The sequence below is a fragment of the Myxine glutinosa genome, chromosome 1 (assembly GCF_964187855.1).
Source record: "Myxine glutinosa chromosome 1, kmMyxGlut1.1, whole genome shotgun sequence".
NCBI lineage: Eukaryota > Metazoa > Chordata > Myxini > Myxiniformes > Myxinidae > Myxine > Myxine glutinosa.
In genome coordinates this window covers 123,155,721-123,171,450 of record NC_136261.1, presented here as the reverse complement: position 1 = coordinate 123,171,450, position 15,730 = coordinate 123,155,721, and the positions used below count along the sequence as shown (strand labels likewise).

Sequence of the window (15,730 nt, the reverse complement as noted above, 5' to 3'; positions counted from 1 at the left end):
GCCACTGGGAGAAATCCAGGTTGGAAAATTCACACATTGAGTCAGTCCCCTGTAGTCACAGAAGTCCTTTGCTGAAGTGCCATGGCTGGTGAGAGAGGTGCCAACACCTGGCAAATTAGCAGGATGAAAATTGAAATTGCTACAGATGAGAATGAGAGAGTTGGGATGAGTGGTTAAATGTTGGTCCATATTGTCTGAGAAAGAGATTTATTTGGAGTTGTCACTGTTTGGAGGATGGTACAATGCACATACAAGCAAGAGGTCAGAGCAGATGGGAAGTCACAGCCAAAGATACTCCTGGGGGTTGAGAGGTGTAAGATCAGTACAACGTAAGTGAGAAATTGAATACTTGATGTAAAGTGCATGTCCTTCACCAGGGTCGGATTCAGGCCTATAAAATCTGAGGAGACAATAGCTGGTGAGCTCTATACGAAGAACTCGGGTGTCCTGTGGAGTAAGGATTCTGTTAAACAGATAATGTCCAGTTTATCAGCAGCGGCCTGGATTGAGATATCTGTCAGGTTGGAATGAATGCCTCCAAAGGCAGAGTTTGTGGGGGGCGGGGGGGGGGGTAGGGCAATTCCCCCACCGTAATTTTTTTTCAGTAGTTTACAATTAAGATAAAAACATCCTGTATTTAAACGTGAGTAACAATAATGAACGTAAACTGCATTTGTGATTTCCCGTATGCTGTAACTGCACTAACAAACGGTAATTTTGGAAGTCATACCTAGCTACCCATTATTAATATGAGGCCCTTGACCTCCCCCCCAAATAGAGAAGTCAAACTACGCCTATGGATGCCTCAGATGTTTGAGGTTCACACAGTTAGGAACAGATGAGGAGGCATCTGCTAGGGTGCAGGACGGATCGGAGGCTATGAAGGGCAGGGTTGAGAGAGGATTTTTTGGGTGGGTTGGGTGAGGGGGAAGCTTTGAGTTTAAAGAAAAATTATCAAGATAACAAGAATAGTAAAAAATAATTTAGAAATTAAAGAAACTTTAAAATGCTGGTCATGTTTTGGCACAAGTGAAATATTTTACTGTTTTTGAAGGGAGGAATGGTGAAGAGTAGCATAAATACTCTAGTTTATGGAAATCTTGCACATCTTTTGAAGAAGACACGGGGAAAAGGAAAATGACCAACAATATCCAGAACTTTGTGTGAAGTGACAGTTTGGGCAACTTCTAGATCAAATAATCATGTTTACGCATAACACAATTTAACACAATTTCCATACGAGAGACCTTGTGAATTCATTTCCATTATTATTAAAGTTTGTACCAGCATGCAGCACCATACCACAAAGCAATCATGGTAAGTTCTTACTCAAGAGATTTTTAAATTAAGAGGAAATTACAAAGAAATTCATAAAGAGTACTAACTTTTGGTCTCTAGCAACATGACTCCATTATTTGCTGGTTGAAACTACTAGCTTTCTAAGCAGTGAAAGAAAGTCACACCATACTAAATACTGTATTTTGAAATTCCTCTTTGTTACCATCACAACTGCTACATATAATCACCAGTATTTGTCTTGTGCCCTTGCTACCGTTTCCTTTGTCACAATAACATACGTTCAGCCAGAATTGAGGGAGGGTAGCCAAGGTAGAATCCCAGTAGTGCTGGGGAAAGGCTCCGAAGTATCTCGGCGGTTTCTGTCCCATCAAGCTGCTGGGCCCCTTGTTTCGCCATGTACGTGAGAACAACAACTAAAGAGTGAGGACTGCGTGACGTGTTTGTCATCTGCAAAGAAATGGCAGACGTGTAAGGGGAAGGTGAATGGTGGAAGAAGACAGACATTTTCAGCTCTTTTAGCTTGAAAGTGAAGTTTATTTGAGGTAACTTGTCTGAATAAATTGACAGTTCACACTTAACAGGAAAAAAACAAAAACGTTCCATCAGCCACAACATGAATACATGATCACATCTGTTGGATAAAAAAAAAATTATTCAAAATCTAAAATGATGTTAAAATTTATCTTGGAACCATTATTTTCTAGAATTTCAATCATATTGAGTTTTCATGAAAATGAATATTGCATTTTCTCAACAAAGAGCAAAATAATCTGAGACAAAAATGTAAGATATCCCCTTAGCACACTGGAAATGTAAGGTATCCCCTTGGAACACTGGTTTTGTGGATGATGTTCAAAATGGTCATGATGAGCACGAAAACCAATACAGACCTGCACAGAGTAGCTAACCCTGGATGTTATACTGCTTGCAGCAAGGAGTGCCTGGCGCAGACCATTCTCCATGGATGTGGAAAAATGGCACAGTCGAACATCTACTGTCTCATCAACAAGCTGCAGAACTGCAAAAAAAGCATGGTATTTAAAGGTTTTATTTCAACAGACAAGTGTACTGAGTATCTAAAGTGTAACAGCCAAGTGTACTGTGTATCTAAAGTCTACCAGACAAGTGTACTGTGCATCTAAAGTCTAACAAACAAGTGCACTGAATATCTAAGCTCTAACAGTGATGGCAATGTACAAAAGAGCGCGCACAGCTGTAAGGACGAAGGACGGGAACAGTGGTGAGTTTGAGGTGAAGGTGGGAGTGCATCAGGGGTCGGTACTAAGTCCACTACTATTTGTATCTGTGATGGAGGTGCTGGCTCAGAACGTAAAGGAGGGTTTACCGTGGGGATTGTTGGATGCAGATGATCTGGTGTTGATTGCGGAAAGATGGTGGAAGAAGAAATGTGGGCAAGGGGGTTAACAAGGAGAGATGCAGAAAATAGGGCAAAATGGAGAAGATTGTCATGGGGACCGCAAGGCTAACCCTCGCTCTAGCAGGGAAAATGGCCTTAAAATGAATGTTGTTGTTGTTAACAGACAAGTGTACTGAATATCTAACGTCTAACAGACAAGTGTACTGTGTATCTAACGTCTAACAGACAAGTGTACTGTGTATCTAACGTCTAACAGACAAGTGTACTGTGTATCGAAAGTGTAACAGACAAGTGTACTGTGTATCCAAGTTCTAACAGACAAATGTACTGAATATCTAAGGTCTGACAGACAAGTGTGCTGACTACTGAGTATCAAAGACAACAGCTGGGGAGAGACATTAAGGAGTCAGGGATGTCCTGTGGGAGGATGGATTTCAGTTAAACAGATAATGTCTATTTGTGACATGCAAGAAATGCAACTGGCTGATATATTTAACACATCCTATCTCAAGAACTCCCGGTATGTACCCCGGTTTAGAATAGGTACACCGTATCCCTGCGTGTCGTAAGAGGCGACGAAAAGGGTTGGCGTCAGAAAGGGCACCCGGCCATAAAAACATTGCCTCAAAAAGAGAACCATGACAATTACAACTACATATGGGCAGGGTACAGCCCGAAGTACCCGGTGGGGGACCCACTCCCTCTCGTCAAAACTCAAGCTGGGGAACCCGATCGAAGCAAGGGTGGAAATCATTCCATTTATGACGACGAAACGTCAGATGCCGGACGTGGAGATCGGTTTCTGAGGTTTGGGACATGGAATGTAGGGACAATGACAGGGAGATCATGAGAAGTGGTGGAAGTATTGGTCAGAAGAAGAGTGGACATATGTTGTGTGCAAGAGACGAGATGGAAGGGAAGTGGTGTGAGAATGGTGAAGGGTAGGCAGGGACAGAAATACAAGTTTGTGTGGCAAGGGTGCCCGAAGGGCGTCAATGGTGTTGGTGTCCTGTTTTCTGAGGAGTTTGTAGACAGTGTGGTGAGTGTGACGAGAGTGAGTGATAGGTTGATGATGGTGAAAATGATGATTGGAAAGCTCTTGGTGAACATCATCTCAGGATATGCTCCACAGGTTGGTCGGAGCGATGAAGAGAAGGACAAGTTCTGGTGTGCGATAGAGAAGCTGATGGAAAACGTGAAAGATGAGGAAGTTGTTGCGGTAGGAGGAGACCTAAATGGACATTTGGGAAGGAGTATGGACGGTTTTGAGGGAGTTCATGGGGGTTACGGATATGGTGTGAGAAATGGAGACGGTGAAAGGATTTTGGAGTTTGCTGATGGAGCTGATTTGTTGATTTGTAATACTCAGTTCCAGAAAGAGGATAATAAGCTTGTTACATACACGTCAGGTGGGTCGACGACAACCGTTGACTACCTGCTGGTGCGTAGGCGAGATAGGGGGCACCTCCGGGACATAAAGGTGATCCCGGGGGAGGAGGCTGTTTCACAGCACCACTTGGTTGTCTGCGACATAAGGGTGAAAGGTGCGAGGAGAGCTCGGCGGGTGAAGTACCAACCGAGAATGAAGGTGTGGAGGTTGAAAGAGGTGACAGTGAGGGAGGCATTAAAAGAGAGGCTGAATATGGTAGAGGATGATGTGGTTGAGCTTGAAAGTGGTTGGATGTCAATGAAAGATAGTCTGTTAGGAGCCGTTGGTGAGGTATGTGGATGGACAAAAGGACCACCGAGGCACTCGGAAACATGGTGGTGGGATGATGAAGTTGGAAAGAAGATTGACGAGAAGAGGAAGAAGTTCAAGGAGTGGCAGAAGGCGAAGTGTATGGGGGCAGAAAAGGCAGGGCATGAAAGTTATAAGGCAGCCAAGAAGGCTGCAAAGAAAGAGGTAGCAAACAAAGGCACAGGAGGCATATAGGAAAATTTTCGGAGAACGCTTGGATTTGGAAGAGGGTCAGAGAGCGGTATTCAGGATTGCAAAGCAGATAGCGAAAGAGAGGTGTGATGTGATGGGGGTGAGTTGCTTGAAGGATGAAGTTGGACAAATCGTTGTGGACCCAGATGGAATTAAAGGAAGATGGAAGAGATATATGGAAATACTGTTGAATGCAGAGAATGAATGGGATGGCAACATAGAGAGTAACCCAGTTTTAGGACCGGCAGAGAAGATAACCGAGGAGGAAGTTGAGGAAGCGATAAAAGCAATGAAGAGTAGAAAAGCGGGAGGGCCGACGGGAGTTGTGGGAGATGTGTTGAAGGCAGCGGGAAATTGCGGAGTGAAGAGAATGACAGAGATCTGCAATCTGGTGGTGAAAGAAGGCCGCATTCCAGTGGCTTGGGAACTGAGTACCCTCGTCCCTCTAAACAAGGGGAAAGGTGACCCTCTGGACTGTGGCTCGTATCGAGTGATAAAGTTATTGGAGCATGGAATGAAGGTATTGGAAAGGGTGTTGGAGAGGAGGATGAGGAAGAAAGTGAAGATTGATGAAATGCAGTTTGGATTTATGCCAGGAAGAGGAACGACAGACGTGCTTTTTATTGTGAGGCAGTTGCAGGAGAAGTACATGGAGAAGAGGAAGAAGTTGTTTCTTGGGTTTGTTGATCTGGAGAAAGCATTCGATAGGGTTCCACGTGAAGTAGTGACATGGGCATTGAGGAAGTTAGGAGTGGAGGAATGGTTGATCAGAGTCGTGATGGCAATGTACAAAAGAGCGTGCACAGCTGTAAGGACGAAGGACGGGAACAGTGGTGAGTTTGAGGTGAAGGTGGGAGTGCATCAGGGGTCGGTACTAAGTCCACTACTATTTGTAGCTGTGATGGAGGTGCTGGCTCGGAACGTAAAGGAGGGTTTACCGTGGGAGTTGTTGTATGCAGATGATCTGGTGTTGATTGCGGAAAGTATGGATGGACTGAAGGAAAAGATGAACAAGTGGAAGGAATGTATGGAGACAAAAGGTCTGAAGGTGAATATCAGAAAAACGAAGGTGATGGCAAGTGGTAAAGCATGGGGTGAGGTGGAGAGAACTGGGAAGTGGCCGTGTGCTGTGTGCAGGAAGGGTGTCGGAGTGAATTCCATTCAATGTACAATGTGCGCTGAGTGGGTTCATCAAAAATGTAGTGGTCTGAGAGGGTCATTAACCAGTGTGGCAACTACATTAAAATGTAAGCTGTGCACAGAGGGAGCTGCAGATGGAGGAAATGTTGAGTTGGATCTTGGAGATGGCGTGAAGCTGGAAGGTGTGAAAACATTTTGCTACCTCGGAGACATGCTGAATGGAGAAGGTGGATCAGACACGGCAACGGTTGCTAGAGTGAGATGTGCATGGAAGAAGTTTCGGGAACTGAGTGGCGTGGTGACAAGGAAGGGAGTGTCGTTGAAGCTGAAGGGAAAGGTGTATGCTGCATGTGTGAGAAGTGTTATGATTTATGGGAGCAAGACATGGGTAATGAACGTAGAGCAGCAACAAAGGCTGGAAAGCGTGGAAATGCGAATGGTTCGGTGGATGTGTGGATTATCGTTGAGAGAGAGGAAGACAAATGATGAATTGCGAAAGATGATGGGAATAGAGCCTGTGATGGATGCTGTGAAGAGAAACAGGTTGAGATGGTTTGGTCATGTGTTGAGGAAGGATGAAACTGACTGGTTGAGAAGAGTGATGGAAATGAATTTAGAAGGAAGTAGAGGACGGGGAAGACCGAGAAAGACTTGGCTAAAGATGGTGGAAGAAGAAATGCGGGGAAGGGGGTTAACAAGGGGAGATGCAGGAAATAGGGCAAAATGAGGAAGATTGTCATGGGGACCGCAAGGCTAACCCCCGCTCTTGCAGGGAAAATGGCCTTAAAATGCCTGTTGTTTTGTTTGTTGTATCCTATCTCAAGAACACAATAATTGACACAGAAAATGAGTTTGAGATACTAGACATGGTGATATGTATCCCAATCTCTCAGCCATTGATGAAGAAGATTGAAGATGACATTAGACAAGATGGTGCCATGCAGAAACTCAAAAACAAGTGATTCAGACAAAATGGAAAGAGACACAATGTGAGGTGAACCAGTCCTCACACCATACTTCCATGTGAGAGATGAACTGAGCACTCAGAGAGACCTGATCTTCAAGGGGAGGAAAAGAGTTATGATTCCAAATTCCAAAGGAAGCACATGGTGAAATGAGTTCACTCATCTCATCTAGGAGTGAATGGAAGGATACAAAGAGCCAGATAATGTATTTACTGACCAGGAATGAGCTCTGAGATAAAGCACATTGTGCATAAGTTTGAGACCTGCAGGTCACTGGAGAAGGACCAGCCAAAGGAAACACTTCACCCCCATGACATTCAGGAGCCACGATAGGCAAAAGTATCTGCAGACCTTTTCGACTCAGATGGAAAAATGTATTGAGTGACAGCAGACGACTTCTCAAGCTTCTGGGAAATAGACTTCTGAGAAAACACTCACGCACCAACTGTCATTCACAAACGTAAAGGGCAATTTCACGAGATATGGAATCTCAGACATGCTGATTAAGGATATCAGGCCACAGTTTACAGCAGATGGGGTTGTGAGGTTCTTAGAGAAATGGTAGTTTGATCAGTGTACATAAACACCTCATTTTCCTCAGAGCAATGAAAAAACCGAGAATGGCACATTACTATAACAGAGGTGCCAAAGCCCTACCACCACAGAGTTAGAGACACAGTGAGGATGGAGCCAACATCAAATGAACATCAGACATGGCAGAAGGCATTATTAACAGATCAAGCTTCACAACCCTGATCATATGACATGATGTCCGAGGAGGGTGCTTGGTACAAGAGAAACAGAAGACATCATAGAAAGATGGCTGAAATGACTCGTCAGACTGAGCTCGATGTTAAGATACCAGATGCTTTACCACAGCCTTTACTGAATGAAAACATTGCAGATCGATACTGGGCTCCCAGAGGACAACAGCCCATGATAAGATCAGGGAGAGCAGTTTGTCAACCCAAGTACATTGCAGATTATGTGCAGAAGTGAAAAAATGATCGAAATTGAATGTGTTTATTTACAAGTTTAAAAATGGCTATGAATGTTATTATACTCTATGAATGTGCTTATTTTTTGCAACAGACATATCGGAATACCAAATATCGTTGAAGATAACAAAATCGTTGCAGGCTTGCGGACTTCCTCTCTGGTCGTAGTCAACATGTGGCCCTGAATAAATTTCTCTCATCTCCACTTCCTATTCAGGCTGGAGTTCCTCAAGGCAGTGTTCTGGGCCCTGTGCTTTTTCTGGTCTTCATTAATGATCTCTCTGACTCTCTGGAAAATCCCCTCTATCTCTTTGCTGATGACTCCACTCTTTGTCGCTCCATATCTCAACCCTCAGATCAGCAGTCTGCAGCCTCCTCACTCTCTGCAGACCTGGACAAAATCATAAACTGGTCAAACAAGTGGAACATGTCTTTCAATCCTGTCAAATCTCACACTCTCACTACGTCTCTCTGAAAAGACTGTCTGGAAAACCCTCCCAATCTACTTTCTCAACAATCCTCTTGAAGAAGTTCTGTCACTCAAGCTTATGGGTCTCACTATCTGCCATATTTCCTGGGAAAACCACATTTCCAAGCAGGCCTCCAAAGCCAGTCACCGACTGGGCATCCTCCGTCATGTGAAGTCCTTTCTGGGCACTTCTGAGCTCCTCACCACATACTTTCATCTGCAGCTCAATGGAATACTGCTCTCCCCCCTGGGCTGGTGCTCCTGCCTCACACCTAGCTAGGCTTCACGCTGTAGAAACCAAAACTTTCAGAATCATTGGTATATCCCGTGATGAAGCTGATTCTGAGGGCCTTTCTCTCTCTCACCACAGGCAGGTTGGTGGTCTTTCTGTCTTCTAATGACTCCTCTCTGGCCTTGCTCTGTCTGTGCTCTGTCCCGCAAATATTCCTACAGGTCGCACAAGATCTGCCTGCAACCCTCTTCTGGTGTAACTGCCAAAATCACATCTCTCTGCTCAATTTCACTCTTTCATTCCTCTTTTCTCCCACCTCTGGAACAAACCCCCACACTCTCTTCAATCGCTCTCCTCCCTCCAGAAGACCTGGGTTCGATTCCTGGTCTGGGCATGAAATTTTCCCACATATGTCAATTAATTAGTTATAATCCTGTTCAATTATTTCATTGTTTCTATGTTGAACTTGAGATAACCTTTGACCTTTTGACCTCAAAAATACTTGGTTTCCCAATTCCGTGATGCACTATGCTATTGCTGCTTAATTCTCAAGTTAATCGCATGAAAATTGACGATTTTTCAGAAACATTCGATCATTTTAGATGTATAACCTTGAGTTGACCTCTGACCTTTTGACCTTAAAATAGTTTGTTTCCCAATTCAGCGAGGCACTATGCAATAGCTGTTTCATTTTCAAGTCAATCGGATGAAAATGACGATTTTAGAAATTTGAGCTCAAGATGACCTTTGACCTTTGACCTCAAAAGCACTAGGCTTCTCAGTTGAGACTACCTTTACACCTTGGTAAAGTTTCATGATGATCAGTTTAGAATTTCGACCTGCAGGGGAGTGACAAACAAACAAACAAAAGAGACAGACAGACAGAATAACGAAGTCAACTGACCAATATACTAGAAAAATCTTCGATTTTGCAAGTAACAAACAAACAAACAAGAAAACGGAGTGAAAACTGAGTACTCCCTTTCGGCGGGTGTCATCACCAGGCCCCCTTCGGTGCCCAGTGATGACGTCATGCCTTGCCTGGAGATGGAATAAGAAAGGAGCGGTGTACAATAAACACACAGACTATGTGTATTTTATAGAATGAATGAATATGAATGTTTCAACAAAAAAGGTTCAAAGATTATTTCCATGGTGAAACTTGGAGGCTGATAATTCTGCTGCTGATGCTCTTCTGGTTAAAGCAATGTAGTGTTCATAATTATATACAATAACAAGACAAGAAAACTATCTTCATAGGTATCAGACATCTCATTTTAATGCTCTCCACTACACCAACATTAAAAGCTGCATTCTCAAATAACGCCACTAACAATACAGCTAACTACTTCGTCTTTTTAAACCACCATATTCATCAACAACCAATGAATGAATGAATGAATGATCGTTTTTGAGGCAATTTTCCCCGCTAGAGCGGGGGTTAGCCTTGCGGGTCCCATGACAATCATGGTTCCCTGTTTGAGGCAATGTTTTTATGGCCGGATGCCCTTCCTGACGCCAACCCTTGGTCACGCTCTTACGATGCGCAGGGATACGGTGTACCTATTCTAAATCGGGGTACACACCGTGATCATTCATCCCAGCAAGCTGGTACTCAATTTGCCGACCTCGGAAGGATGACAGGCTGAGTCAACCCCCCTGGCGTTAATTCAGCGATCAACCGGGATTCGAACCCAGGATCCTAGGATCCCAAGCCGGCACCCTAACCGCTAAGCCAACACCAGGCTCAACAACAACAATCAACAACCAATGCTCAAGTGATAATTACATTTGAAAGAATCAAATGGGTAAAACCTACCAGTCTGCACAAGTTGAGTGTGATTAAACGCGTCATAAGGCCGGCACGTTTCTGGAACCACAACCCCGTCTGCATGCTGCATCATATTGGATACGAGTGAAGCATCTCCAAGGTCCATAAGTGCTTTGCAAATCGCCCAGGGCATAAAAATTCCTGCACTATCAATCATCAGGTAGACTACCTCCAAATTAGTGGCAATGTCACTGGCAGCGAGTGACATGATCTGAAACAGAAATGCAGAGACATTTGCATCTTCTGCAACAATATGTTGATTGCAAGAATTTAGTGAAATACGAATTTGCAATATCATGATGAAATGGGTGTCACCTGCACATTGATGTTGCTCCTCCTCAAGGCTTTGCTCAATGATTGTTCCAATCCACGGGACAGGTTGTGCCTGAGGATGCTGTCAGTGATGTTTCCCTCATTATTCACAATGAAACCTATATGCAGTGGAAAATACAATATGAATGGATACGACATAGACTGTGGGGCAAGCCCATTTAAGATGTTATTTCGTAGTCCCCTCATTGGCATTGGAAATAAACTTTATAAATTGAATTGTCAATAGTTACCAAGGAAGAAAATGCATTGTTCCCTTTTTTTTAGTGCACATTAATTATATAATCTATTAATTAGTCAAATTGGCAAAAAAAAAAAAATTCTTGCACTATTAAAGTATTTACAAAGGGATGTAATTTATTACCTTCGCAAAAGCGGAAGGTTATGTTTTGATCGCTGTGTATTTATTTGTATGTCTGTGTGTGTGTGTGTGTGTGTATGTTATTCGCATAACTCAAAAAGTATTCAACCGAATTGCATGAAATTTGGTGGGATGATTGGTTATTATACGGGACACATTTGATTAGATTTTGGGAGCAATCGGGTCAAAGGTCAAGGTCAAGGTCACGAAAAGGTCAAAATCGTATTTTTACCATAGCGCGGTCAATTTTTATCCAATTGGCATGCAACTAATGCCAAAATGTTCAGAATTCAATGCCCGATCTTGTGATATATGACATGACCCAGTGAAGACATTACCCTTGTTAGCGGTTGGGGGTCAAAGGTCAGGGGGGTCACGACCTTGCAAAATGTGCGTTTTTTGTCATAACTCGGTCAATTCTTATCCGATTTGCATGAAATCAGCACCAAACTGTTCACTGTTCTGTTCCCTACACTCCCATGCCAAGTACAGAACAGTAGCTGCGGCGAAGGTATGCGCTCTACCGAGTGCCCGTTCTAGTTAGAAATGAAAATATAAACATAAATTTAATTATAAACCATAAAATTGCCAATTTGAATGGAAAAATAATGATTTTGAATGTTCCATTGTTGCCAATTTGATGATTTAGTGCTATTCACATTAAGAAATATAGCTGTGAATGAACTATATCTCGCACTGTGACAAAAATGGGCTCAAAGTTTGTATTTTTTTTTTTTGCTCTTTCTGCTCATGTATGTATGATGTTTATGACTGTAACAGTTATTTCACCAAACCACTAATACGTGGGGTTCGTCCTGGATGGGTTAACCTCACCATATATTATAATAATTTTGTAATGGACAGTTCATGAAAACGCATTCAGATCATTAAACCCAATCAAAAATCTGCACAAAAAAGCGACATAACTTGTCTGATCATGTTATTACCAATTTATTTAGTAAAATATACTAGGTGAAATTGCCTTGTCATATATAGAGTAGCATACACTTTATGTTTGTATTATATTCTTTTATACTTGAGCACTTACTTGCGAACTTACAGGTCCTCTCCATATTCCTCATCATCACCTTCACCATTGTCAGGGTCTTCTGTCTCTTCAATGTCTGTTTGGAGCTGAATGTTCTCACATTTCTTGCACTGGCACAGTTCTGTACATCTCAGTCCAAGAGAGATACAGCATGACTCATCAGCATTTGGAGGTTTACACTTTGATCCCCTACATCTGCAGAATGCAAGTTCTAGAACACTTTCAGGAGCTGGAGCTAGATCCATCCAGTCAATTGTGAGCTCATTGCCATCCATCTTCCAACCATTGCCTGCAGGAGATGGCAGATCCTGGTGTTGCACCAGGCTTTTCTTGTAGATGCTGGCTTGATAGTTAGCTCTCTGGATGTGCTTTTTGAGGGAGTCCTGGTTTGGGGGCATGACACTTTCAGTTCTGGTTGCTGTCTTCAACATGAGATATCTCACTTCATTTACTGAAGTAATTTCCTTCTGCCCATACAGTAGGCATACAAACTCTTCCAGACGACTGACCATCTCTTCAGATATGTCATAAGATGTACCAAGTTCCTTGAATGACTCTATAAGGGTGGGATTCTTCTGCAGTAGTTTAAAGGCTCTTTGTTTCCCCTTTCCATAAAAGGAACTGACCAAATCACAACCGGTGAAACAGTGGAATCCTATGAGAGCTTCCGTCAGTTCATCTCCCAACTCCTGCTGAACAGCACCGACATCAATGTGCGCACTTTGTCCTCTCTACCAGTATAAAAGTACAGCGGTGAACTGATTTGATTAGTAAGTCCCAAGGTGATCACAAATACATCTGTATCTGGGCTCCTGATGATAACTGGTGGGCTGTTACTTGTAGCAGCTATATACTTAGTGTGTAATAGCATGTGAGTATCTGCTTCCTCGTGATCACAGGATAATTCTTCTATTGCTTCAAACTTGACAGTTCCGTCTGTGTCTGTACAAATTGAATGACATTTGTCTTCATGGGCGACAACCAAGTGAATTCCTTTGAGCTTGCATCTCTTCCATTCTGCCACAAGGAATTTCACCAGTTGATGTTTGTTGTGGCCGTTTGCGAGGAATTTTTTCCATTGCCTAGGAATTTTTTGTTCTGGTTTTGCGATCTTTATTTTTTGTGATCCACTAGTAGCTCTACTTTTGCGCTCTGCATTTTTAATGCTGACTTCAGGGTAGGTGTTAGTTACAAAGTGCATACACTGAGATTTGTTCAAGAAGCTGATGTTGACCAGTTGCTTCAGTATTTTAACAGCAAGCTGCCCAAAGGTCTGTGGCATATTCTTCTGGTTTAGTTGTTCAAGAAGCGCCATGCCATCCACAATCCAAACACCACATTTGGGAGGCCCCAGTGGTATCTCACCAGTTTCTGGCACTTTTACCTCTTCTAACATATGAAGGAGCTTTGCCTTGTTGGTTTTGACAAAGCAACCATCACTTTTTGCTATTGGAAGAGGCAAAGGCCCAAGTGAGTAGGTCATCATGTTTTGGAGGTTCACACACCTCACCTTGCCAATGATCACAAATCTGGCAAAAAGGTCCCTGTCACTCTTCAAGGCAACATCTTTCCCTCTCACACTTGAGACCACTGTCTTTGACATCTCAGTGAACGTTTTGAGCTTTGCTTTTGGTAGAGTGTCCTGGATAGATTTCTCCTCGTTCTGGAGCCTTTCTTGGCAATAATGAAGAAAGGCAGCATCTCCCTTTTCTTCGGTCGTCAGGAGATCATTTGACACTTCAGGTGATGCCACAACACCGGACACGAGATGTACTACTTCACTTGATGCCATTTCCGACTCTTCAAATGGGTTCGTTAGATTTGAAGTTGTCTCGATGATGCGGTTCACATCTTCCTCATCTCGCAGCCATGCGACTCACTGTCAGATCCTTTCTCATAACTGCTCGTTGACTTTTGCCGGCCATTTCCTCACATTGTCTTGTTATGGCGGCCACTCGTAGTCGGATCACTCGTACTCGTAGTCGTAGCTGTCGTACTGGTACTGGGTAGATCTAATTGCACACAGTCCGAGCTACCGCCGATGGAACTTATGAAATCGGTGGCGATTTTGGCCTTTTCTCCGTCAGAACTCTTCCAAACCTGAGCACATTCCAATGCTCTGGACCAAGTTGTATCGGTAAATGGTTTCAGAACGGCTTCATTTACTGAAGAAAAGTGAATGAAACATCTGTTTTTATCAGCTACCATGGCTTTCGCAGAAGTGGCGTCGTCCACCATGTTGTTGTCAAGTATTCTTCAGTCGCGAACGAGGATGCTATAACTGCTTTGTGACTTCACTTGTAGTTGCGATTGGTTCATTTCGTCGATGCAGGGTTATTTATAGCCGATTTTAACAGATATTCCGAGACCAAATAAAGCTTTTATTTTATTGATTTTCAAGAAGAGACGGGATGTTTATTGAGAGAAGAAAACGATTTTGCGATTATTATATTTTTTCGTACATTTGACAGAGGTTTTTGGCCTCTGCCAATGAGGAGACTACGAAATAACATCTTAAATGGGCTTGCCCCACAGTCTAGTTCATTCACAGCTATATTTCTTAATGTGAATAGCACTAAATCATGAAATTGGCAACAATGGAACATTCAAAATCACTATTTTTCCATTCAAATTGGCAATTTTATGGTTTATAATGAAATTTATGTTTATATTTTCATTTCTAATAAACTACATCCCTTTGTAAATACTTTAATAGTGCAAGAAAAAAAATATATTGCCAATTTGACTAATTAATAGATTATATAATTAATGTGCACTAAAAAAATAGGGAACAATGCATTTTCTTCCTTGGTAACTATTGACAATTCAATTTATAAAGTTTATTTCCAATGCCAATGAGGAGACTACGAAAATATTTATCCAAGACATTAATAAGCCATCGCCCCACTGTCTAACAAGTGTGAAAGCAATTTTACCAGAATGCAGTAAGTGCATTAAATCATTAATTGTAGTTATATTGCCCTACAATATTGTTACATTTGTAGGGGGGTAGGGATACCTTAGTCCAGGTAGATTGCATAGGTAGTGTGCTCCGACTGTTGTGAAGAAGAAGAAACCTCGATGAATCATAAATAGGGAATTTGTGCAGAACGGATGTCGGGTAAGCTTGCATCACTGTCCCCATCAGAGGGGTGCGGCTGGTTAATTAGCGAGGGATTATGGGGAATTAATCCCCTGTATGTAATTGCCTCTGAAATCTTTTCCTATGTTCCTTATGACACCGCACTACAGACACCTAGTAAGAAATCGCCCATTAAACACACTAATTAAAAACCAACCGGAAACCAGGCATGAAGCACTACCGTGGATAACACTGACTTGGTGAGCGCAGAGGACAGGCAGGCTCATGGAGACACGCCCAAAGAGCAGTGATTAGACAGGGATTTGATTGGCACAGAGGACTGGTAAGATGGGACTATGGGATTGGTGAAGCAGGCACGGATGAGCCAAGCGTAAAAAAAAATAGTTGGAACGGCGGACATTTTGCCCTTCTCGTTTCTTCTCATTCTGGAGCCCACAGCGAATGGTCGCATTTTGCTCTCTTGCACAAGGAGGATTCATCGCGAAGGGCCGTGTTCCGAGATCTTGCTAGTGATTGTGAGGAGGACATCTTGTTCGTGGTTGTGAGGAGGACATCTTGCTCATGGTCGTGGGGGAAGGTTCAGGGTGGGGGAAGACCCCAATTCTCTCTATATAAATGTGTATCCTTTAGCGCCACCTGGTGGTAT

General features: G+C 42.9%; 1 protein-coding gene across 1 annotated transcript in view; it reads right to left on the bottom strand.

Moving 5' to 3' along the window:
* LOC144894026 (uncharacterized) overlaps positions 1-15,730 on the bottom strand; it is a 117,274-nt gene that overhangs the window by 12,372 nt on the left and 89,172 nt on the right. The window contains exons 3-6 of the mRNA XM_078785585.1: positions 10,558-10,673; positions 10,231-10,453; positions 2,190-2,317; positions 1,578-1,746 (exon numbers count right to left, since the gene is read on the bottom strand). Coding sequence (XP_078641711.1) covers positions 1,578-1,746; positions 2,190-2,317; positions 10,231-10,453; positions 10,558-10,673 — 636 coding nt within the window. The remainder of the gene's footprint in view (positions 1-1,577; positions 1,747-2,189; positions 2,318-10,230; positions 10,454-10,557; positions 10,674-15,730) is intronic.